Source organism: Salvia hispanica, chromosome 2, assembly GCF_023119035.1.
Source record: "Salvia hispanica cultivar TCC Black 2014 chromosome 2, UniMelb_Shisp_WGS_1.0, whole genome shotgun sequence".
NCBI lineage: Eukaryota > Viridiplantae > Streptophyta > Magnoliopsida > Lamiales > Lamiaceae > Salvia > Salvia hispanica.
In genome coordinates, this window is record NC_062966.1 from 21,528,261 (window position 1) to 21,549,316 (window position 21,056).

The 21,056-nt window shown below is 32.4% G+C and overlaps 3 protein-coding genes across 3 annotated transcripts; 2 read left to right on the plus strand and 1 right to left on the minus strand.

The window, feature by feature from the left end:
* Nucleotides 1-25: 25 nt before the first annotated feature.
* LOC125205510 (DNAJ protein JJJ1 homolog) lies at nucleotides 26-2,717 on the minus strand. Its single transcript, XM_048104499.1, has 4 exons — nucleotides 2,198-2,717; nucleotides 645-2,090; nucleotides 482-540; nucleotides 26-399 (listed from the first exon to the last, which is right to left on the minus strand). Exons 1-4 carry the CDS (start codon nucleotides 2,687-2,689, stop codon nucleotides 345-347), a joined length of 2,052 nt encoding a protein of 683 aa, XP_047960456.1. The 5' UTR covers nucleotides 2,690-2,717; the 3' UTR covers nucleotides 26-344.
* Nucleotides 2,718-7,457: 4,740 nt separating this feature from the next.
* On the plus strand, nucleotides 7,458-16,267 carry LOC125206467 (probable polygalacturonase At3g15720). The gene is made up of 10 exons (XM_048105718.1): nucleotides 7,458-7,472; nucleotides 7,830-7,991; nucleotides 13,699-13,836; nucleotides 14,086-14,241; nucleotides 14,538-14,555; nucleotides 14,665-14,872; nucleotides 14,967-15,048; nucleotides 15,278-15,386; nucleotides 15,844-15,963; nucleotides 16,034-16,267. Exons 1-10 carry the CDS (start codon nucleotides 7,458-7,460, stop codon nucleotides 16,265-16,267), a joined length of 1,242 nt encoding a protein of 413 aa, XP_047961675.1.
* A 2,915-nt stretch (nucleotides 16,268-19,182) lies between these two features.
* On the plus strand, nucleotides 19,183-20,855 carry LOC125206468 (probable polygalacturonase At3g15720). Its single transcript, XM_048105719.1, has 5 exons — nucleotides 19,183-19,387; nucleotides 19,490-19,571; nucleotides 19,809-19,917; nucleotides 20,268-20,387; nucleotides 20,452-20,855. Exons 1-5 carry the CDS (start codon nucleotides 19,183-19,185, stop codon nucleotides 20,683-20,685), a joined length of 750 nt encoding a protein of 249 aa, XP_047961676.1. The 3' UTR covers nucleotides 20,686-20,855.
* Nucleotides 20,856-21,056: the final 201 nt, after the last annotated feature.

Sequence of the window (21,056 nt, forward strand, 5' to 3'; positions counted from 1 at the left end):
ATATGCTGATATGAAATGACACGAATTAGAAACAACATTAAGTATACAGACAAAGTGACCTTATGTTTTTATGACAAGAATCCAAGCTTGGTGCATCAATGATGTAATTAAATATTTTTCCTATGAACTACAACATTCTTGGGCTTTCTTAAGCTAATTACAACTACTAAGTTTCCCAGTTCATGTAATTTTCTCACAACTGCAAAATTTAGAAACTGAAGCTCACAACTTCAAAACTCCAGTTTGCATTGCACAAGTTGAAATAAGTAAATACCTTTTCATAGGCTTTTCTTGTAACACTCAGCACCCATATTTGTTACTGCTCGATGACAATAGATCGCTCGTTACCGCTTTAGTGAGGCATGACCTGTTTCTCCCAAATGTTTGTGAAGTTTATTCCTGTAGCAGGGTTGGGATTATCAGTAGAGGTACTAATTAGAGAAGCAAAATGGGAGGGTTTTGAACAGAAAGATGATAGTACTTGGATTCAAATTCTTCTCCACACTTCTCACACATGTTGTCAGCACCTCTTGTTGAAACCTGAATATCAAGAAACTCAGTTATGAAAAATGTTAATTTCTTTACATATCTATCATAACAGATTATTTACACATTCTAGAGCAATACAAATTAAGACAGACTACCTTCTGTTTTCTTCCTTTGGATGAGGCTTTCGACTTGGCAGCATTTTCTTTCTTTGCTGGCAATTTCTTGCTTGCACCTTGCTCTTGATGCTTATGAACCTTCTCTCTCACAGCATCTTCTGTTCTAGTAGTCTCAGATTCTGGTAGAGGTTCGGATATTGATTCCGTAGCATCACCATCACACTCTTCATCTTCCTCAGCCTTATCTTTCTTCTGTGCAGTGCTAGGTTTTGCTGGTTCTACATCTTCTTGTCTTCTCCCTCTCCGCCTCCTGCGTCCCCTGTTACTTCGAGAGCCCTTTGTGTCATTATACTCCATGAAACCCAATTCATCACCATCAGACTCCGTCTGAGTTTTGGCAGCTGGAGCCCTAGGCTGATTTCTTGCTTTATTCCTACTCCTACGCCCCGGCAACACAGCTTCAAAGACACTCGCCTCATCACCATCATCATTATCTTCATCATCCTCTTCATCTGGCTCCATCCCTTCAGCCACTCCATTTCCTCCACTGAAATCTTTAGGATCCTCACCCTTCGTGTCATTATAGTCTGTGAAATCCAATTCATCGCCGTCAGACTCCATCTGAGTTTTGGCAGCTGGAGCACTAGGCTGATTTCTTGCTTTGTTCCTAGTCCTATGCCCCGACAACATAGCTTCAAATACACTCGCCTCATCAACATCATCATTGTCGTCATCATCCTCTTCATCTGACCCCGTTCCTTCTGCCACTCCATTCCTTCCACTGAAATCTTTAGGATCCTCAAACTCCACTGCTTCACCGGATTTATCCTGTCCATCATCACTATCATCTTCTTGAATACCAATCCCTGCTTCAAATTGCTCCCCTAGTTTACTTACTCCATCATCTGCTGACAAGTAACCAATGTCACTTCCATCATCAGCATCTACTTCTGCTTCACATTCTATATCCTCTTCAAGGAATGCTTCCCGCAGCTGTGCCACCTTCTCTTTGTGCTTTTTAGACTGCTCGTGATTCTTCCATTGTTTATCACTCCTGAACTTCTTGCTACAAGCTACACAGTAGAATTCATTCTTCTTTTCCTCCAAGGCATCTTCACTCTCATCCTCCTCCTCGACCTCCTCTACTTTAGCCCACTCAGGTTCCTCGTAATTCCTAGCCTTCTCAGCCTTCTGTCTCTCCAGCTCTTTCTTTCTCTGCTTCTCCTCCTCTCTCTTCTTCTCCATCTCCTCATTCCTCTTTATTTGCATATCAATCACTCTCTTATCCCTCTTCTTCACAAACTCAGCCAATCCCCGAACCGTTTCGTTATACTCTCGTCTCGCCTTCTTCCTCAGCTTCTTATTCTCCTCTTCCATTAACCTCCTTGACTTCCTGTTTGGGCCAGCCATAGCATCATATTGATCTGCCCAGAAGAATTCCAGTATCGTTGTAAACCCTAACCAGTAACTATAAAATGCCGTGACCTGCATCATTAATCAATTTTCAATTCATCATGACATCCAATCAATTCCATAGTATTAATTCTAATTAAATCAAATCTGCAAATCTGAAATGAAAAAAAAACGGTTACCTGAACATAAGGACTCTCCAAATTGCCCATGACCGGAGCTTCCCTTGGCAGAGGCAGCCCCAATTTCTTCGCGAAATTCAACTCATTCGCGTAGATCTTCTCAAACAGATCTCTGTAAACTTTGTAAAACCCCCTCCCGGAGTCGGAGTAGCCGGAGTAGACCGAATTCGAGAAGAAGGAAAACAAATCGGGGACGAAACCTGATGAGCCGCCGCTGGCGCCACCAGCAGAAGAGGAGGTGGAGGAGAATAGGATCTGGTTGCGGTGGGAATCGTACCAGGCGCGCTCGCGGTCGTCGGAGAGGACCTCGTAGGCGTTGACGAGCTCCTGGAAGGCGGCGGTGGCGTCGGCCTCGGAGACGCCGCTCCTGACGAGCTTGTCCGGGTGGCGCTGGAGGGCGAGGCGCCGGTACGCGGAGCGGATTTCATCGGCGGAGCAGTCGCGGCTGAGGCCGAGGACTTCGTATAAGCACCGCTTCTCCGATGAGGCCATTTGGCGACGGTGTTTCTCTCTCGGCGCTTTTGCGTATAAATACGTTAGGGTTAGTGTCGAAGAAATTCAATCTAATATAAAGAGTGATGCTAAATGGCCACATTATGGCCAGCCACACAAGGATAAATTAGTAAATTTAAGTGTTAGTTATTGAATAAAATATTAGTTAGAGTTAGTGGATAAATGAAAATTACATATATATCCTTGATCTTATTTTTGTTTTTTCTAATTCCCTTAATTATCTCGTTTCTTGCTGATGGAGGGAATTTATATGTTTCAAATTTTGAATTAAAGATACGTATTTAATAGCCTCTTGGAATTTGAATCTAAGCAGCCATAATTAATTGATTGCTCATACATTAATATAAGTATAAAGGCGTATTATAGTATACCACTTTAGTGAAATTTAATCCATGGAAATGTGATTCTCTCATGTACATCAGTACATGGCATTACACGTCCTAATAAACCTTAATTATGGTACAATCAGTTTGACAAAAAAATTATGGATGAATTAAAAAAAATATGCGTAAACCCCGAAAAGAATAGTTCATAATGAAAATGTAAACAATAAATAGAATACAAAAAATAATGTTCTTAATTCGGAATGAGTATTCATAGAATAAATAATGAATGATAAGCTCAAAATTAGAATATTAAAAAAATAAAATTTTTAGTTTAGAAGTGAGTAGTCTTAGAATAAAATATAATATTCTTAATTGTAATTATTTTATTTTATTTTATTTTATTTTGTTTGCTATAGCATAATACTCCAAATATTTGATATGTGAATTAATATTATTTTATTGTAAATTTACCTATAGAAGGAATTGGTATTAACAATTGAATGTGAAATCAATCTTGAAAGATTGGATTGATGAACTTTGTCTCGATTAAGAATTTGAGTTTCTAATTGATACTATTTGATTCGATTGAAAATTATGAATAAAGTTTAGAGTTTTTATTATTAGTAATATTAGATTAAATTGAATATTTAAACTTCTTAAATAATTTTAGATAAAATTGAATATTTAAATTTCTTAAATAATTTTAGATTAAATTGAACAAGTGAATTGATTCAATTCTTAGATAAGAAAAATTCAATAATTAATCTATCTATTTTGTGATATTTGAATTGAACCACCTTTAAATTACTAATTTAATCAAATTTTAATCTCATTATAAACTTTTACTAAGTTAAATAGATGGATAAGAATAATTCAATGGTTAATCTATATGTTTTGTAAAAATATTAACTTAATCACATTCAAAAATGTTATATTATCAACATGTTCGGCGAGAATAATTTCATAATTGATCTATTTATTTTCTAATATAAAAAATTAACAACATTCAAATTTTCTTTTTTTTTTTTTTGGTAAAGAAAGCTGGGCACAACCCAGAAAACTCAAGAAACTATCGCAAATAAGAAACACCTAATCTATCATGAAGTAGCCAAACATTCATACCCGGTGGAGGGCCATCAAGAACATGAACTCCTTTATCAAAGCTATATGCATATTGGGAGAGAAAGTCTGCAGCAAAATTACCTTCTCTATGCACATGTTTAATTGATTTTAGGTTTGTCTAAACTTTTATTTTATCTTATAATCCTTTCGTTCCACCGAAGATAATAAATTTTCTTTTTGGTTTGCTATGCCCAAAATGACTCATTACTAAAAATAAAAATAATTTTGTCTCTATTTTATTTTCTCCACATAACATACTCCACAAAATAAAACGGCATTAAATCCTGCGTCATCCAGAAAATGGATCATCTTCCTTAGGACAGAGGGAGTACGCAATTCAACAACCCAATCAAATATTAGATTAAATTCTTGGACAAGAAAATTTCAATAATTAATCTATCTATATTGAGATATTAAAATTGAACCACCTTTAATTATAATGTAATCAAACTTTAAATTTCATTATAAGTTTTTGTAAATTAAATTGTTGGATAAGAATAATTAAATAGTTAATCTATCTATTCTATAAATGATAATCACACCTTAAATGCTATCTAACCCACAACTAATATCAATATAATGTTTTGACTGATTAAATAGTTTGGAAAAAATATTTTATTAATTGATCTATTTATTTTCTTATAATATTTTTTATATTCTATTTGTTGTCTACATTTTCATTATGAATAAACCCCGTGAAAGAATATAGTTCATAATTAGTATTATATTACTATATAATTGATCAAATCCTTCTTTAATTGGTTTTAGGCTTGTCTAAACTTTGTTTTATATACTCAATTTAAAAACCCATACGAATATTAGATTCAATTCTTGGACGAGAAAAATTCAGTAATTAATTGAATTTAGATTCAATCGAACAATTAAATTGACTATTAGAATAATTTAACAATTAAAGACACTTTAATCTTCCATTCAGTTGAATTATTTAATTAAATATTATATTTAGTTGAATAATTTATTAAATCAAACAATTATGTTTAGCATTACTATTAGATTTAAGTTATGTAACTGAATAAGTTAAACATTAAATTCATATGAACATTTGGTTTCATCATAGATTCAAGTTATCTTATACCCCGTTGTATCAATGAATGTTAAGATTAACTGAATAAAATTTTAGATTTAATAACTTAATCAAATATTAGATTAATTTGATACACTCATTTCAATTGATATTTGCTCCTATATTAAATTTGGAAATTTTATTTTTACAGAAAATAGAAAAAGTAAAGGGAGATTTGAGAGGGAAGGAATATGTGGGATGGGGATAGAAGCTAAGGGATGAGAGAGAATTTGAAAATGAAAAAAAGAAACAGAGGGAAGAAATACAATGGGAAGGGCGTGGGAATTTGAAAATGAAAAAAAAAAAGAAGCGCCCCTTTTGTGAGCAAGCTGGCGGGATAAAAATAGGAATATAAATTTAAAGTGCAATTTATCCAGCTAAATACTACAGGGGCATAAGAGTAAGAATCATTTGAGTTGAACCGGAACTTATAAACTAACCGGTTTTTTTATCTATTAAACCAGTTTATGGCTGGCCATAATGTGGCCACATAGCATTTCCCACATCACTTGCTAGGAGACTTTCGGCCTTAATTCACAAATCCGGTCGAACATGATTAGTTGAATTCTGTCGAAAGCAGGTTCAGTACACCAGTGGCCAATAAAAAAAAAGTCTATTGATCGTATTGTGTAACAATACCGAATTCATCAAAATAAATAAATAAACAATAAAGATAAATTAGAAAGTCTGTGGTTCATGACTAGAGACACAAATTTAAACACTAATCACAAAACACTGCTAACTATATTTACAAATAATAGCTTTAATAGTAAATAATATAAATTAGTAAAAGAAGCTTATTATAAATAAATAAAATTAATGACGATAAATATATCAAATTTAAAAAAAAAATGACTTTTTTTAGGAAAACATAGATAAATTGCAAAGTCGTATGTTCCAAATCCAAAAAGTCAAACAGTCCATTGGTTTTAACTTGTCCATTAAATAGTCTTGTAAATACTACTACTATCATTTAAGTTTCATATCTAACTAATTCCACAAAGGTAAATACTATGGTGTCTTTTAAATGTTATTTGAGTCATTTCTTTAAATACAAATTTAAGAAAATTATATTCGATAATAAATAAAATTAAATAAGAGAGAATAAAATACAATAAGGAAAATAAGAAAGTAAAATAGAAAAATAATAAAGAAAATGAGAGTAGCTGTATTGTTTTTTTACTATAAAGAGAAATTACTCAAATAATTTAGGATAATTCAAAATATAATAAGACTCAAATAACTTAGAAAAAAAAGTAGTAAGTATATTAGATTAGAAATGCATCATTTGATGCATGTTGATTAAATCCACAAATTATACACATGGATGAATCTACAAAACAACCCGTTGTATAATTCAATTAATTGTTTTGTACACAAAGTAACATAAAAACTTTCATGTCTAATTATGTTGCAGCATAATTTAATTTGCCAATCTATTAGATATACAATATCTTTATATGGACGTGTTAAAATGACAACTCATCTTAAAATAACACCATATCACTATTCCTAGCCAATTATTTGTACACGTGAACGAATAATCAGCTGCCATGTGGCAATCATAAAAAATTCGCAAGGATAAATTTACGCGGACCGCAACATCCAATACTCTAGACTGCAATATCCAATACTCTAGATTGCAAGGTGACGCGACCTGCAATATCCAATACGCTAGACTGCAATCTATAGATTGTTGTAGATTGTTGTCTAGCGTTTATACTATTGCAGTCTAGCATATATAATATTGCAATCTAGCGTGGTGTCACAGTGTCATTTTAAGAGTGTTGTCATTTTAACGCACCCCTATCTTTATATCTTAACCATCAATAGATCCTCACAATCTATATATACGGTCCTCAAATTATTAATGATCCACTACTCAAACTCACGCACCAAAAAATGGTAAGCATGTCAAATAATCTATATATTTGGTTCTTGCTTTATTTAGTACTAAGAGTGATCACAATATGACGCCGCGGCGGGGTCGTGGTGGGGGGAGTTGCAATTATCTAGTGCCCAAGAAACCACATTTGATGTTACAACGTTTGGGGCAGTGGGGGACAATATAACAGATGATACTAACGTAATATCATTAAACTTTACTTTTACAAATTTTATTAAAATTCTTGCAATAGTTGTTTCTTCAACTCCACTAAACAAGCATATTAATCGTAATTTTACAAATACGAATACGAAACATCGATTAAATTAAATGCAGGCTTTTCAAGTAACATGGGAAACAGCTTGCAATCAAGAAGCTGAGAGGTTAAAATAAGTGTACCCGAAGAAAAGATTTTTTTGATATTTCCTATTGAGTTTGGAGGCCCATGTAAATCCGGTAGCATTACATTTGAGGTATTTATAATGTATTTACAATTTTATGTACTATTGAACTGAATTATTGTTAAAATAAAACAAATTAAAAAATACTGAAAGTTCTTGTATTTACCAGTATTTACTTTTTATGGTAAATTTTTCTCTTTCTCTTTAGTTTCCTTTCATTATGCACAATTTTTTTTTATCTTCACACAATCATTTTAAATTTCTATAATTTGAGCATGTGTGTGTTGCCTGGTGGTGACAGATATTAGGAACCATTGTTGCTCAGCCAAAACTAGCATGGGTAGATCAATATAAAAATAAACAAGCATGGTTGAAGTTTCAAGGAGTCGATGGTCTTGTTGTAGTGGGAACTGAATTAGGGACACTTGATGGTCATGGAGATACATGGTGGGACATAACCATGGTAAGTTCTCATTCATCTCATTGCTTATGTTACCAATAATGCAAAAATGCTCTAAGTTATAAATCAACACATATCCTTGTCCTTTCTGAAACCAAGGACGGATTTAGGTGGGGTCGGGCGTCAATACACCCCATGCTGGTCCATGAGGGCCGAAAATAACTTCACTAAATTATTTCGGCATTTGGAGTTGCTGCCGACCGCACGTTGCAGAAGCTCCGCTCTTCGTCCGACATCCGTTGCTAGCGAAAAGCGGCAATACCGTTGTTGGCTGAGTTTGTTATATGTTGCAAGATCGATACATTTGTGTGTCTGACATTATTGTGTTGTGATGTTGTATGTTAGATTTTTTTTGCTTGTTAAGTTTTGTACGTATCGTTCTTTTAGTTCAATTTTGATGTTGTATTTGTTCTACTACTATTTGTATTGTCACTACTCTTGGTGTAATTTGCTAATCAGTTTCTAGCTTTCAATTGAAATCCAAGTGAAGCACGCATGACAAATGACACAAACTCTAACCCACAAATTCCGTATTGTATCTTTATTGTCTTAAATGCTCATGACCATTCTTTTAACACATTTTTCTTGCATTTTTTTCAAGTAGACAACCCTCGACCAAATGTAAGCCCTACATTTATATATCAAGTTGCATTTTATTTTGGGCAAACAATATTAAATCATAATATGCCATCAAAATTGTGATTTAACCACTAATGAAATATTTTCGGGCAATGTTATTTGTTCTATGCAATAATGTCCAAATCATGGGATTGACGCATATAAACAGTCCAAGATTCAATCTAGCAATAGCTAATAGTAGTAATGCAGAGATTTCTAAGGTTCACAACTTCACATGATTGACCCTTCAAATAGTCTCAACACAAATGGGAATTATTTTCCAATAATATTAATATTCACAATTGTACAATCGAAACTGGTAGATTTCAACTATTTTTAGGTAAATTCTTTATGATTGGAGTATAAGTTAGATTTTTTTTCTTCTAATGTATATCCAAACATAAAATTAGGTGATGATTGTATTGCGATTAAAGGAGGCACTTCGAATGTTAATATATCTGAAATAGTATGTGGCCCTGGACACGGTATAAGGTTAGTAAAAGTTACTCCTATTTTAACTTATACTACGTTGATAATTTTATTGAATCTTCGTTCAAATCATAATAACTATAATGGAATATTTTTTAAAATTCCAAACAAGATTACTATTGAAATTAATAAATTTTAACAATAATACTGGGTTAACATTTAATTTTTCTTGATGAAAAATACAGGCTCGAACATTTAATAGGGTAAATTTTAACATTTAATTATAATAATGGATCCTATTATTTCGCAGCATTGGAAGTCTAGGGGAGAATGAAAACCATGATGAAGTTGGAACAATAAATATAAGTAATTGTAATATTACTGGAACTGAGGCGGGGATCAGGATCAAGACATGACAGGTAATTAAAATTGAACATTAATTAACAAGAAAATACATAGATTAATTTTGATGATATAAGTTTGTGATTCAGTTTCAGTCAAAAAAATTATTACTACATCATTCAAGCTCTATATAAATAAGATGTGTTAGGGCTCACGCGAAATTAATGGATTAGTGTCAAAGTATTATCATGTCTGTGTCCTCGCCAGGACAACCCGACAAGGACACGATGTTTTCAGGTTGGGTTTGGATCGGGCTCAGGTAACCCTTTAATAATTAATATTATTATTTTATTATTTTATTTATTTTAATTCTTTGTTTTTTTAAAAAAAAATTTGTAGCTTAATAATGGAGCTATTATATTCTCACTTTTCATATGTTGTCTTAGTTTATTAGTGTCGTTATCATGTCGCGCTAAGTTCTTGTTGTTATCATGTTATTAATGTCACACCCAACCCTATCTGACATAGCTACTTATAGTAAATAAATTCAAAATTTAAAATAAATAACCATACTTCAAATAAATAAAAAACACATTATAAAATTTCAAAAATCAATATATATCAAGTACATATTTCAAAACATTCTAAACTGTAGTGGGACCCTCACCACTCTATATACTACACATTTAATGTCATGCAAAAATGATGAGTAGGAGAAGGTTGCCAAAACGCATCAGCCGCCGACCCTGATAACGTATGGAGTTCCTATGACCCACGTCAACCCAAAAGATTTACTGATATCTTATTCCTGAAAAATATTAATGGTTTATATGAGCCACAACTCAGTACGTATAAACCTTCCCTTTAGTTTCACACACAAATATCAAACATGTTCTTTCACCAACATATATCACCAAAAGTAATAAAATGTCATAAACACTTTAATATTCATATGCATATGCCTCTCCGTTCTTTTTATTATTTTGTGACAATTCAAGCTTGTTATCTGCCCGAAATTTCCATTGTATGCGACCCGAAGGTCCCTTTTAATTATTTGACCTTTCCACGAAGCCCTCTTTGCATTTTGACCTTTCCACGAAGGCCCCTCTTTGCACATTTTCTTTGACCCGTAGGTCCTTTATCATTGAATATGACCCGTAGAACCCAGGACAATACTGACACATATCCTCTTTAATCCAATGATGCAAATAATTCTAATGCTAAAAAAAAATATATCCATAGCACCACTCACATATTCAATATTCCACCATCAATATCAAATACTCCCTCCGTCCCGGCTAAGATGACGCATTCCTTAGCCGGCACAGGATTTTAGGAGTTATTGGTTAAAGTGTTTACTTGGAGAGAGAAAAGGTGGATATAAGTATTAAAATAGAGAGAGAAAGAAAGATGAATATTTTAATAGGAGTGAGAAAAAGTGGTTGGGTGTATTAATTGGAGAGAGAAGGTTTCCAAAAAAAGAAATGTGTCATCTTAGTTGTGACAAACTAAAAAGGAAAACGTGTCATCTTAAGCAGGACGGAGGGGGTAACACATAACCATTTTAAGCTCACATCATATGATTCAAATATTCACTCCGAATAATTAATCACATAAAATATGTAAAATTAAAAGTGTTATTTATACACAAATGACAAACTGATGACAACGAGTAATCAATCACCCAAAATTTCCTTCTTCTCTGCCACTCTGTATAGTCGGAGGGAACATAAACTATTTTTTATTCTTTTTTCATCCCTCAATTTTATTCCTAACTCTTCTATTCTCTCATCCTTTCCCCACTGACTCTACGTAAATATGTACTCCCTATCAAATTGAAGTGGCTAAGTATCAATATTAAAGTATAGCTATTCCTTACTATACATTATTAAATTATTTGAATATATGGCACATATGCATGTTACTTTGTTTTCCTAATTGACATTTGTCACATAATATTGGTGTCACTATGAAATAGTGAACACGTGCATGCAACAATATTTATACTCAAACTATACTCACTTTCCTTTATTTATATACTCTTCATTTAGGATCCTACCATTATACTATATATTTTTCATACACCAAAAATATTTCCTTGCACACTTATTACACATGCACAAATTAAATACTTAATATTTATGACAATATACTAAATTTTACCTTTTATAATATCAATTTAATATATCTATAATACTACAATATATAAAAGATGCATATTTCAGGTCCGGGATGTTACAATTAACGTGTCGGTAACAAGTTTATGTCGTATCTGAGGCGTGTTTGAATTTGAATGTAGCAGACCGAGTTCGTGTCCAGTATAAGGGTTTTCTTAGCAAATCATGTTTGGGTTTGGCCTTAACAAGTTGGATTGTTAATGGATCGATCTAATAACAACCTAATCCACACAATTTATCAACTTCACAAAGTCATATTGCATGTCTAAGCTTACATATGTTTCGTACGTACGTATAATAAGCTAGACATTGTGATGTCTATATTATTTATGGTATCATAATATAGGGAGGCTTTGGATTTGCAAGGAATATCTACTTCACGAATATATCTATTGACTACTGCGTTCGCAAAATATGTCCTAAAAGTGTAAGCAATATATCTTTAAAAAAAAGCTCATTTGAGTCGATTTCCACATTCTCACGTGGTTGATTGATTAATCAGGAATTGGCCGTTCAAGTGACCGATATCAGATTTACCGGACTCTCGGGGACTTCAATGACGAATAGGGAGATGGCCAGCTTCCGTTGAAGCGCCGCCGTTGCGTGCACAAACATTATAGTGGACGGAGTGGACATAGAACCAAGCGATGGGGACCAAGCCTCATCGGTTTGCTTGAATGCTCACGGAATTGCTAGTAATGTTGCAAGTCCACCTATTGATTGCCTACAACCACGAATTTGCTTTCAATACATATGTGCCATTGAATGTAAACTTGATAGTGCAATCTAGTAGAGTAATAAATGGGCTATGTGGCATTTTTGTTTCTTTGGTTGGTGTATTTTGTGGTGGTAAAATAAAAGCTACAAACTTTATATATACCAAATATACAATACTTAAATTTTATTTAATCACAACAAACTTGATTAAATGACCAACAAATTGGAAGAAAGCATTGAGCTACAAAGAGATGAATAAACAGATCTAAACGCTATAAGTAACATTATTGCATTTGTCCTTGAAAAATGGAGTAGTAGTAGTAAATAATAAAGTTTGATGCAATATTAATCAAGCTAGATTAGACGAAGAGACTTATTTAAACAAATAAACATTCATTTTGGTAACCAAATTATAATAATAAAATGTTTATTTTTTACAAAAGAAAATAATACTAGTAATAAATTTCAAAAGTATCACTTGGTATATGTTGATTGATTCCTTAAATGTTAGCATATCAACAAATCAAACCGCCCTATGGTTACGACTTGTGCATTAATAGTTTTGTACATTATCATATAACCTTCATATCTAATTAATGTCAAAAATGTCTACGCTTGAATAAATCCTACTTTTCGGTTCCATATTATCAGAAACGTTTGTTGTAAGTACGATATTTAAGAAAATTGATTAGTCTAAATCAAAATAAATCAAGAAAAGAGAATAAAATATGAGAACAAATATCGATACTACTCAAGTAACTTTGAGACGAGAAGTATTAAATTACAAATGCATCATTTGATATATGTTGATTAAATCCAAATATTATACACATGGACCAATTAACAAAGCAAACCGTCGTATCAGGGTTCCATGAATTGTTTCATCTAATTAATGTTACATAATCATTTAATTTACCTATCTAATTAATGTTACAATATCTTTATTATATCTTAACCTTCAATTGATCCTCACAATCTATATATATGGTCTTGGATCCTCAAATTCTCAACAACCACTGCTCCAACTCACACACCCAAAAATGGTAAGCATATTAAATAATCCATATATTTGGATCTTGGTTCGTTTAGTAGATAATAACAAACAATATTATTTCATTATCATGTAAATTAAATAAAGCCCTCTTTGATCCATGTATTACTTTTGATAAAATATTATTTTGTAGGAAATTTTGTTATATATTCCAATTTTGTTGTGGACAATTATTCTTGGAGTGCAATTATGTAGTGCACAAGAAATCAAATTTGATGTTACAACATTTGGTGCAGTGGGTGACGGAAGGACAGATGACACTAAAGTAATAATCTTAATTAAACTTTACTTTCATACTATAATTTTATCAAAATTCATGCATTGTAGTTTCTTCAACTCCACTAAACATATCTTAAATTGATTAACATAAACACAGGCTTTTGAAGGAGCATGGGCAGCAGCTTGCAATCAACAAGCTGAGAGTGTGAAGCTACGTGTACCCACTCGAAAGAAATATTTGGTTTATCCTATAGAGTTTGGAGGCCCATGCAAATCCAATAAACTTACATTTGAGGTATTCCTATTTGTGTGAATTTTCAATATTTTTAGGGCTTTGAATCGAATTATTATTATTGAAACTGAAGTGGACGTAGACTGATGTGAAATTTTAGTTTTTCACATTTGTTCTGGATTTTTATTTTAAAATAATATCAATTGAAAAATATGAAAGTTCTTTTATTTACAAATACTTACTTTTTCTATCCTCTTTACCAATCTTTTTAAATTTTTATCATTTTGAGCATGTGTGTGTTGTTTGTGACAGATATTAGGATTCATTGTTGCTCAACCAAGACTAGCATGGGGAGATAAAAATAAAAACAAAAATACATGGTTGAAATTTCGAGGAGTCAATGGTCTTTCTGTAGTGGGATATGGATTAGGGCAAATCGATGGACAAGGATCTACATGGTGGCGCATGGTAATTTCTCATCTATCCGTTTTCCCTTTTCATTTTCAGTTATCAATAATAAAACAATGCTCTAAATGATAAATCAAAACATATCCGTGTCAATTCAATTTTGATGTTCTATTTGTTGTCACCGCTCTATGTAATTTGCTCGTCAATTCTAGCTTTCACTTAAAATCCAAGTGAAGCACACATAACAAACGACACAAACTCTAACCCACAAATTCCATTTCTTGGATCTTTATTGTCTTAACTCTTAAATGCTCATGACCATTATTTTAACACATTTTTCATGCATTTCTTTTCAGGTAGACGATCGACCAAATGTAAGTCATATATCTATATATATCAAGTTGCATTTAATTTTTGGCCGACTTAATTAAATCATAATATGCCTTCAAAATTGTGATTTAACCACTAACGAAATATTTTCAGGCAATGGTATTTAGTCTATGCAATAATCTCCGAATCTCGGGCTTGACGCATATAAACAGCCCAAAATTCCATCTAGCAATAGTTAGGAGTGATAATGCACAGATTTCTAAGCTTCGCATAATTGCCCCTTCAAATAGTCCCAACACAGATGGGATTGATTTATTATCTTCCACAAATATTAATATTCGTAATTGTACAATGCAGACTGGTAAAATTCAACTATTTTCATTTTTAATTGGTACTCCATATTATATTATATTTCTTTTTTTTTTCCGTATGTATCTAATTAAACATAAAATTAGGTGATGATTGTATTGCGATTAAAGGAGGTACTTCAAAAGTTATTATATCTGATATAATATGTGGTCCTGGGCATGGTATAAGGTTAATAAACATTTCTCCCTTTTTAACTTTTACTACGTTGATAATATATATACTATAATTGCACATTTTTAAATATTCTAAACAAGATTACTATTGAAATTAATAAAATTTAACAATAATATATACTAGAACAAAAACTATTTTTTCTTGATGAAGAATATAAGCTCAGACCATTTAATGGTGTAAATTTCAACATTTAATTATAATAATGGATCATATTATTTCGCAGCATTGGAAGTCTTGGGGAGTTTGGAAGACGTGATGAAGTTGAAGCAATTGACATAAGTAATTGCAATATTACTGGAGCTGATGATGGAATCAGGATCAAGACATGGCAGGTAAAATTGAACATTAATTAATGAGAAAAGTCATGGATTAATTTTGATGATAGTAGGAGTATAAGTTTGTGATTTACTTTAGTCGAAAAATTGTTAGTACATTATTCAAGCTCTATAAATAGGATTTATTAAGCTTCACAAGCCTAAACACGAAAATATGACATGAACACACACTCAAAATATTATCAAATATTATCGTGTTCGTGTCCTTATCGGATTGACACGAGTGGGTACTAATGTCAAGCATTATCATGTTTGTGCCCTAGTCGATCGACTTGACCAAGGACACGCTGATTTTAGGTTGGATTTGGGTAAGCCTTTGATGATTAATATATTAATGATTTACTAAGCTAAAACTATCACAAAGTCATTGCATTGCTAAGCTTACATATGTTTCCTATGCAGTATAATAATATAGTCATTGATGTGTTCAATTATTTGTGGTGTCCTAATATAGGGAGGCTCTGGATTTGCAAGGAATATCAACTTCACAAATATATTCTTCACAATGGTTAAAAATCCTGTTGCATTCATCGACCAATTCTACTGCCCTAACAAGAAAATATGTCTTGAAAGCGTAAGCAATTTATCTTAAAGCTCGTTTCAGTTCGATTTCAGTATTTTTACATTGTTGATTGATTAATCAGACATCGGCCGTTCAAGTGAGCGATATCAGATTTACTGGACTCACGGGGACGTCGACGACGAAGAGGGAGATGATCGCCTTCCGTTGCAGCACCGCCGTTCCGTGCACAAACATTATAGTGAACGGAGTGGACATAAAACCAATCGATGGGGGCCAAGCCCGTTCGGCTTGCATGAATGTTCGTGGATTTGCTAGTAATGTTGCAAGCCCACCTCTTGATTGCCTACAACCATAATTTAGTTTCAATATATATACGTGGCATTAAATTTAAATGTACTACTTATATAGATAGTGCAATCTAGTATAGTAATAAATCGGCTATGTGGCATTTTTGTTACTTTGGTTGGTGTATTTTGTGGTGGTAAAATAAAAGCTACAAACTTTATATATACAAAACTTAAATTTTATTTAATCACGACAAACTTGATTAAATGACGAATTGGAAGAAAGCATTGAGCTTACTCTACCGTGTCCATTCGGGTTACAAAAAGATGATCACACGTACATGCTTTAGCATGGTTTCGTGGGCCAATCACATGGTGCGTCACAGAGTGCTTGGTTTTCAAATTGGAGTGGCAATAAATGATGAAACAAATCTAAACGCTATAAGTAACATTATTTCATTTGTCCTCAAAAAATAGAGTAGTAGTAGTAGTTGTAAATAATAAAATTTGATGCAATATTAATCAAGCTAGATTAGACGGAGAGACTTATATAAATAAATAAACATGAACTTTGATAAACTAATTATAGTAATAAAATATGTCTACTTTTCACAAAAGAAAATAATACTAGTAATAAATTGCAAAAGTATCAATTGGTATATGTTGATAGAATCCTTAAATGTTAGCATATCAACAAATCAAACCGCCATATGGTTACAACTTGTGCATTAATAGTTTTGTACAATATCATTTAACTTTCATATCTAATTAATGTAAAAAATGTCCACGCTTGAATAAATCCTACTTTTCGGTTCCATATTATTGGAGACGTTTTATTGGAGACGTTTCTTGTAAGTATGAGATAGAAAGTTAATTAGTCTAAATCAAAATAAAATAAAGAAGAAAGTATAAAATCTGAGAACAAATACTAATACTACTCAAATAACTGGAGACGAGAAGTATTAAATTACAAATGCACCATTTGATATATGTTGATTAAATCCAAATATTATACACGTGGACCAATTGACAAAGCAAACCGTCGTATCATGGTTCCATTAATTGTTTCATCTTATTAATGTTACATAATCATTTAATTTACCTATCTAATTAATGTTACAAAATCTTTATTATATCTTAACCTTCAATGGATCCTCACAATCTATCTATATACATGGTCTTGGATCCTCAAATTCTCAACAATCCACTACTCTAACTCACACACCCAAAAATGGTAAGCATATTAAATAATCCATATATTTGGATCTTGGTTCGTTTAGTAGAAAATAACAAACAATATTATTTCATTGTCATGTAAAATAAATAAAGCCCTCTTTGATCCATGTATTACTTTTGATTAATTATTATTTTGCAGGAAATTTTGTCATATATTCCAATTTTGTTATGGACAATTATTCTTGGAGTGCAATTATCTAGTTCACAAGAAACCACATTTGATGTTACAAGGTTTGGTGCATTGGGTGACGAAAGGACAGACGACACTGAAGTAATATCCTTAAACTTTACTTTCATACTATAATTTTATCAAAATTCATGCATTGTAGTTTCTTCAACTCCACGAAACAAGATAATAATCATAACTTTACAAATATGAATATGAATACAAAACATAGATTAAATTGATTAACATAAATGCAGGCTTTTAAAGGAGCATGGGCAGCAGCTTGCAATCAACAAGCTGAGAGTGTTAAGATAAGTGTACCCGGTCAAAAGAAATTTTTGATTTATCCTATAGAGTTTGGAGGCCCATGCAAATCAAATAGCATTACATTTGAGGTATTCATAAATTTCATTTCCAGTAATTATTTGTGTGTAGATATACGAATTTTCAATATTTTTAGGGTTTTGAATCAAATTATTATTGAAATTGCAGGGAACGTAAGAGTGATGAGAAATTTTAGTTTTTCAAAAATTTTATTTGAAAATAATATCGATTGAAAAATATGAAAGTTCTTGTATTTACAAATACTTACTTTTTGTGGTATACTTTTTCTTTTCTCTTTATCAATCTTTTCAAATTTTTATCTTTTTGAGCATGTGTGTGTTGTTTGTGACAGATATTAGGATCCATTGTTGCTCAACCAAGACTAGCATGGGGAGATAAAAATAAAAATAAAGAAGCATGGTTGAAGTTTCGAGAAGTCAATGGTCTTTCTGTAGTGGGAAATGAATTAGGGCAAATCGATGGGCAGGGATATACATGGTGGCACATGGTAATTTCTCATCTATCTCATTGCTCTTCATTTTCCCCCTTCTCATTTTCGGTTATCAATAATAAAACAACGCTCTTAATTATATTAAATCAAAACAAATCTATGTCATATCTGAAACCAACGACGGATATAGGTGGGGTCAGGGTCGATCCATCCCATTGCCGGTCCATGAGGGCCGAAAATAACTCCATTAAATTCTGCCTTTGGAGCTGCTACCAACCGCACTTTGCCGCAGCTCCGCTCTTCATCCGACATCCATTGCCAGTGAAAAGCCGCAATACTGTTCTTGGTTGGATTTGTTATGCGTTGCAAGATCGATATATTTGTGTGCCTGACAATTGACATTGTTGTGTAGTGATGTTATTTGTTTGAAGATTTTTTCCGCTTGTTAGGTTTTATATATATCGTTCTTGTAATTCAACTTTGATGTTGTATTTGCTCTATTACTTTTTGTATTGTCACCGCTGTGATTTGCTCGCTAGTTCTAGCTTTCACTTGAAATTAAAGTGAAGCACACATAACAAACGACACAAACTCTAATCCATAAATTCCATTACTTGGATCTTTATTGTCATAAATGCTCATGACCATTCTTTTAACACTTTTTTCATGCATTTCTTTTCAGGTAGACGACCGACCAAATGTAAGCCCTATATCTATTTATCAAGTTGCATTTTATTTTTGGCAGACTTAATTAATCATAATATGCCTTCAAAATTGTGATTTAACCACTAACGAAATATTTTCAGGCAATGTTATTTGTTCTATGCAATAATCTCCGAATCACGGGCTTGACGCATATAAACAGCCCAAAATTTCATCTAGCAATAGTTAAGAGTAATAATGCAGAGATTTCTAAGCTTCGCATGAGTGCCCCTTCAAATAGTCCCAACACAGATGGGATTGATTTATTATCTTCCACAAATATTAATATTCGCAATTGTAGAATGGAAACTGGTAAAATTCAACTATTTTCTGTTAAATTATTTTTAATTGAAATAAGTATATTATATTAGATTTCATTTTTTACCTTATGTATCTAATTAAATATAAAATTAAGTGATGATTGTATTGCGATTAAAGGAGGCACTTCGAATGTTATTATATCTGATATAATCTGTGGTCCTGGACACGGTATAAGGTTAGTAAACATTTCTCCATTTTAAACTTATACTACGTTGATAATATATATACTATAAGTCTATAATTGCATATTTTTAAAAATTCAAAACAAGATTACTATTGGAATTAATAAAATTTAACAATAATATATACTAGAACAAAAACTATTTTTTCTTTATAAAGAATACAGGCTCAAACCATTTAATGGTGTAAATTTCACATTTAATTATAATAATGGATCCATATTATTTCGCAGCATTGGAAGTCTTGGGGAGTTTGGAACACGTGATGAAGTTGAAGCAATCGACATAAGTAATTGCAATATTACTGGAGCTGATGATGGAATCAGGATCAAGACATGGCAGGTAAAATTAAACATTAATTAATGAGAAAATTCTTAGATTAATTTTGATGATAGTAGGAGTTTAAGTTTGTGATTCACTTTAGTTGAAAAACTATTAGTACGTTATTCAAGCTCTATAAATAGGATTTATTAGGCTTCACATGCCACAACACGAAAATACGACATGAACACACACTCCAAGTTAGTGTCAAGTATTATTATCGTGTCCGTGTTCGTGTCCTTATCGGGTTGACACGAGTGAGTAATGCTGTCAAGCAGTATTACCGTGTCCGTGTCCTTACATATGTTTCCTATGCAGTATAATAATATAGTCATTTGATGTCTTCAATTATTTGTGGCATCTTAATACAGGGAGGCTCTGGATTTGCAAGGAATATCAACTTCACAAATATAATCTTCACAATGGTTAAAAATCCTGTTGCATTCATCGACCAATTCTACTGCCCTAACAAGAAAATATGTCCCGAAAGCGTAAGCAATTTATCTTAAAGCTCGTTTCATTTCAGTATTTTGACATTGTTGATTGATTAATCAGGTATCTGCCGTTCAAGTGAGCGACATCAGATTTACTGGACTCTCGGGGACGTCGATGACGAATAGGGAGATGATCGGCTTTTGTTGCAGCGCCGCCGTTCCGTGCACAAACATTGTAGTGAACGGAGTGGACATAAAACCAATCGATGGGGGCCAAGCCCGTTCGGCTTGCATGAATGTTCGTGGATTTGCTAGTAATGTTGCAAGCCCACCTCTTGATTGCCTACAACCATAATTTAGTTTCAATATATATATGTGGCATTAAATTTAAATGTACTACTATTTAGATAGTGCAATCTAGTATAGTAATAAATGGGCTATGACTATGTGGCTATTTTTGTTATTTTGCTTCTTGTTTCTTCTGACGGGAAAATAATTGCTAAAAACTTCTTTATTATACAAAAATTATGATTATTCAATCGCGTCGTGTTCTAATTTTCTAAATTCGAAAATACTAGTTTTTTTTTTTTCTTTTTTCTTTTCATATACTAATACTCTAACTTTTCACTTCATTCTTCGCACCTAGTCATTCTCATCATTTTTCTTCCCCTAATTTTTAAATTTAATCGCTTCTTACCTTAAAGACGATTTGAAACTATATATCAT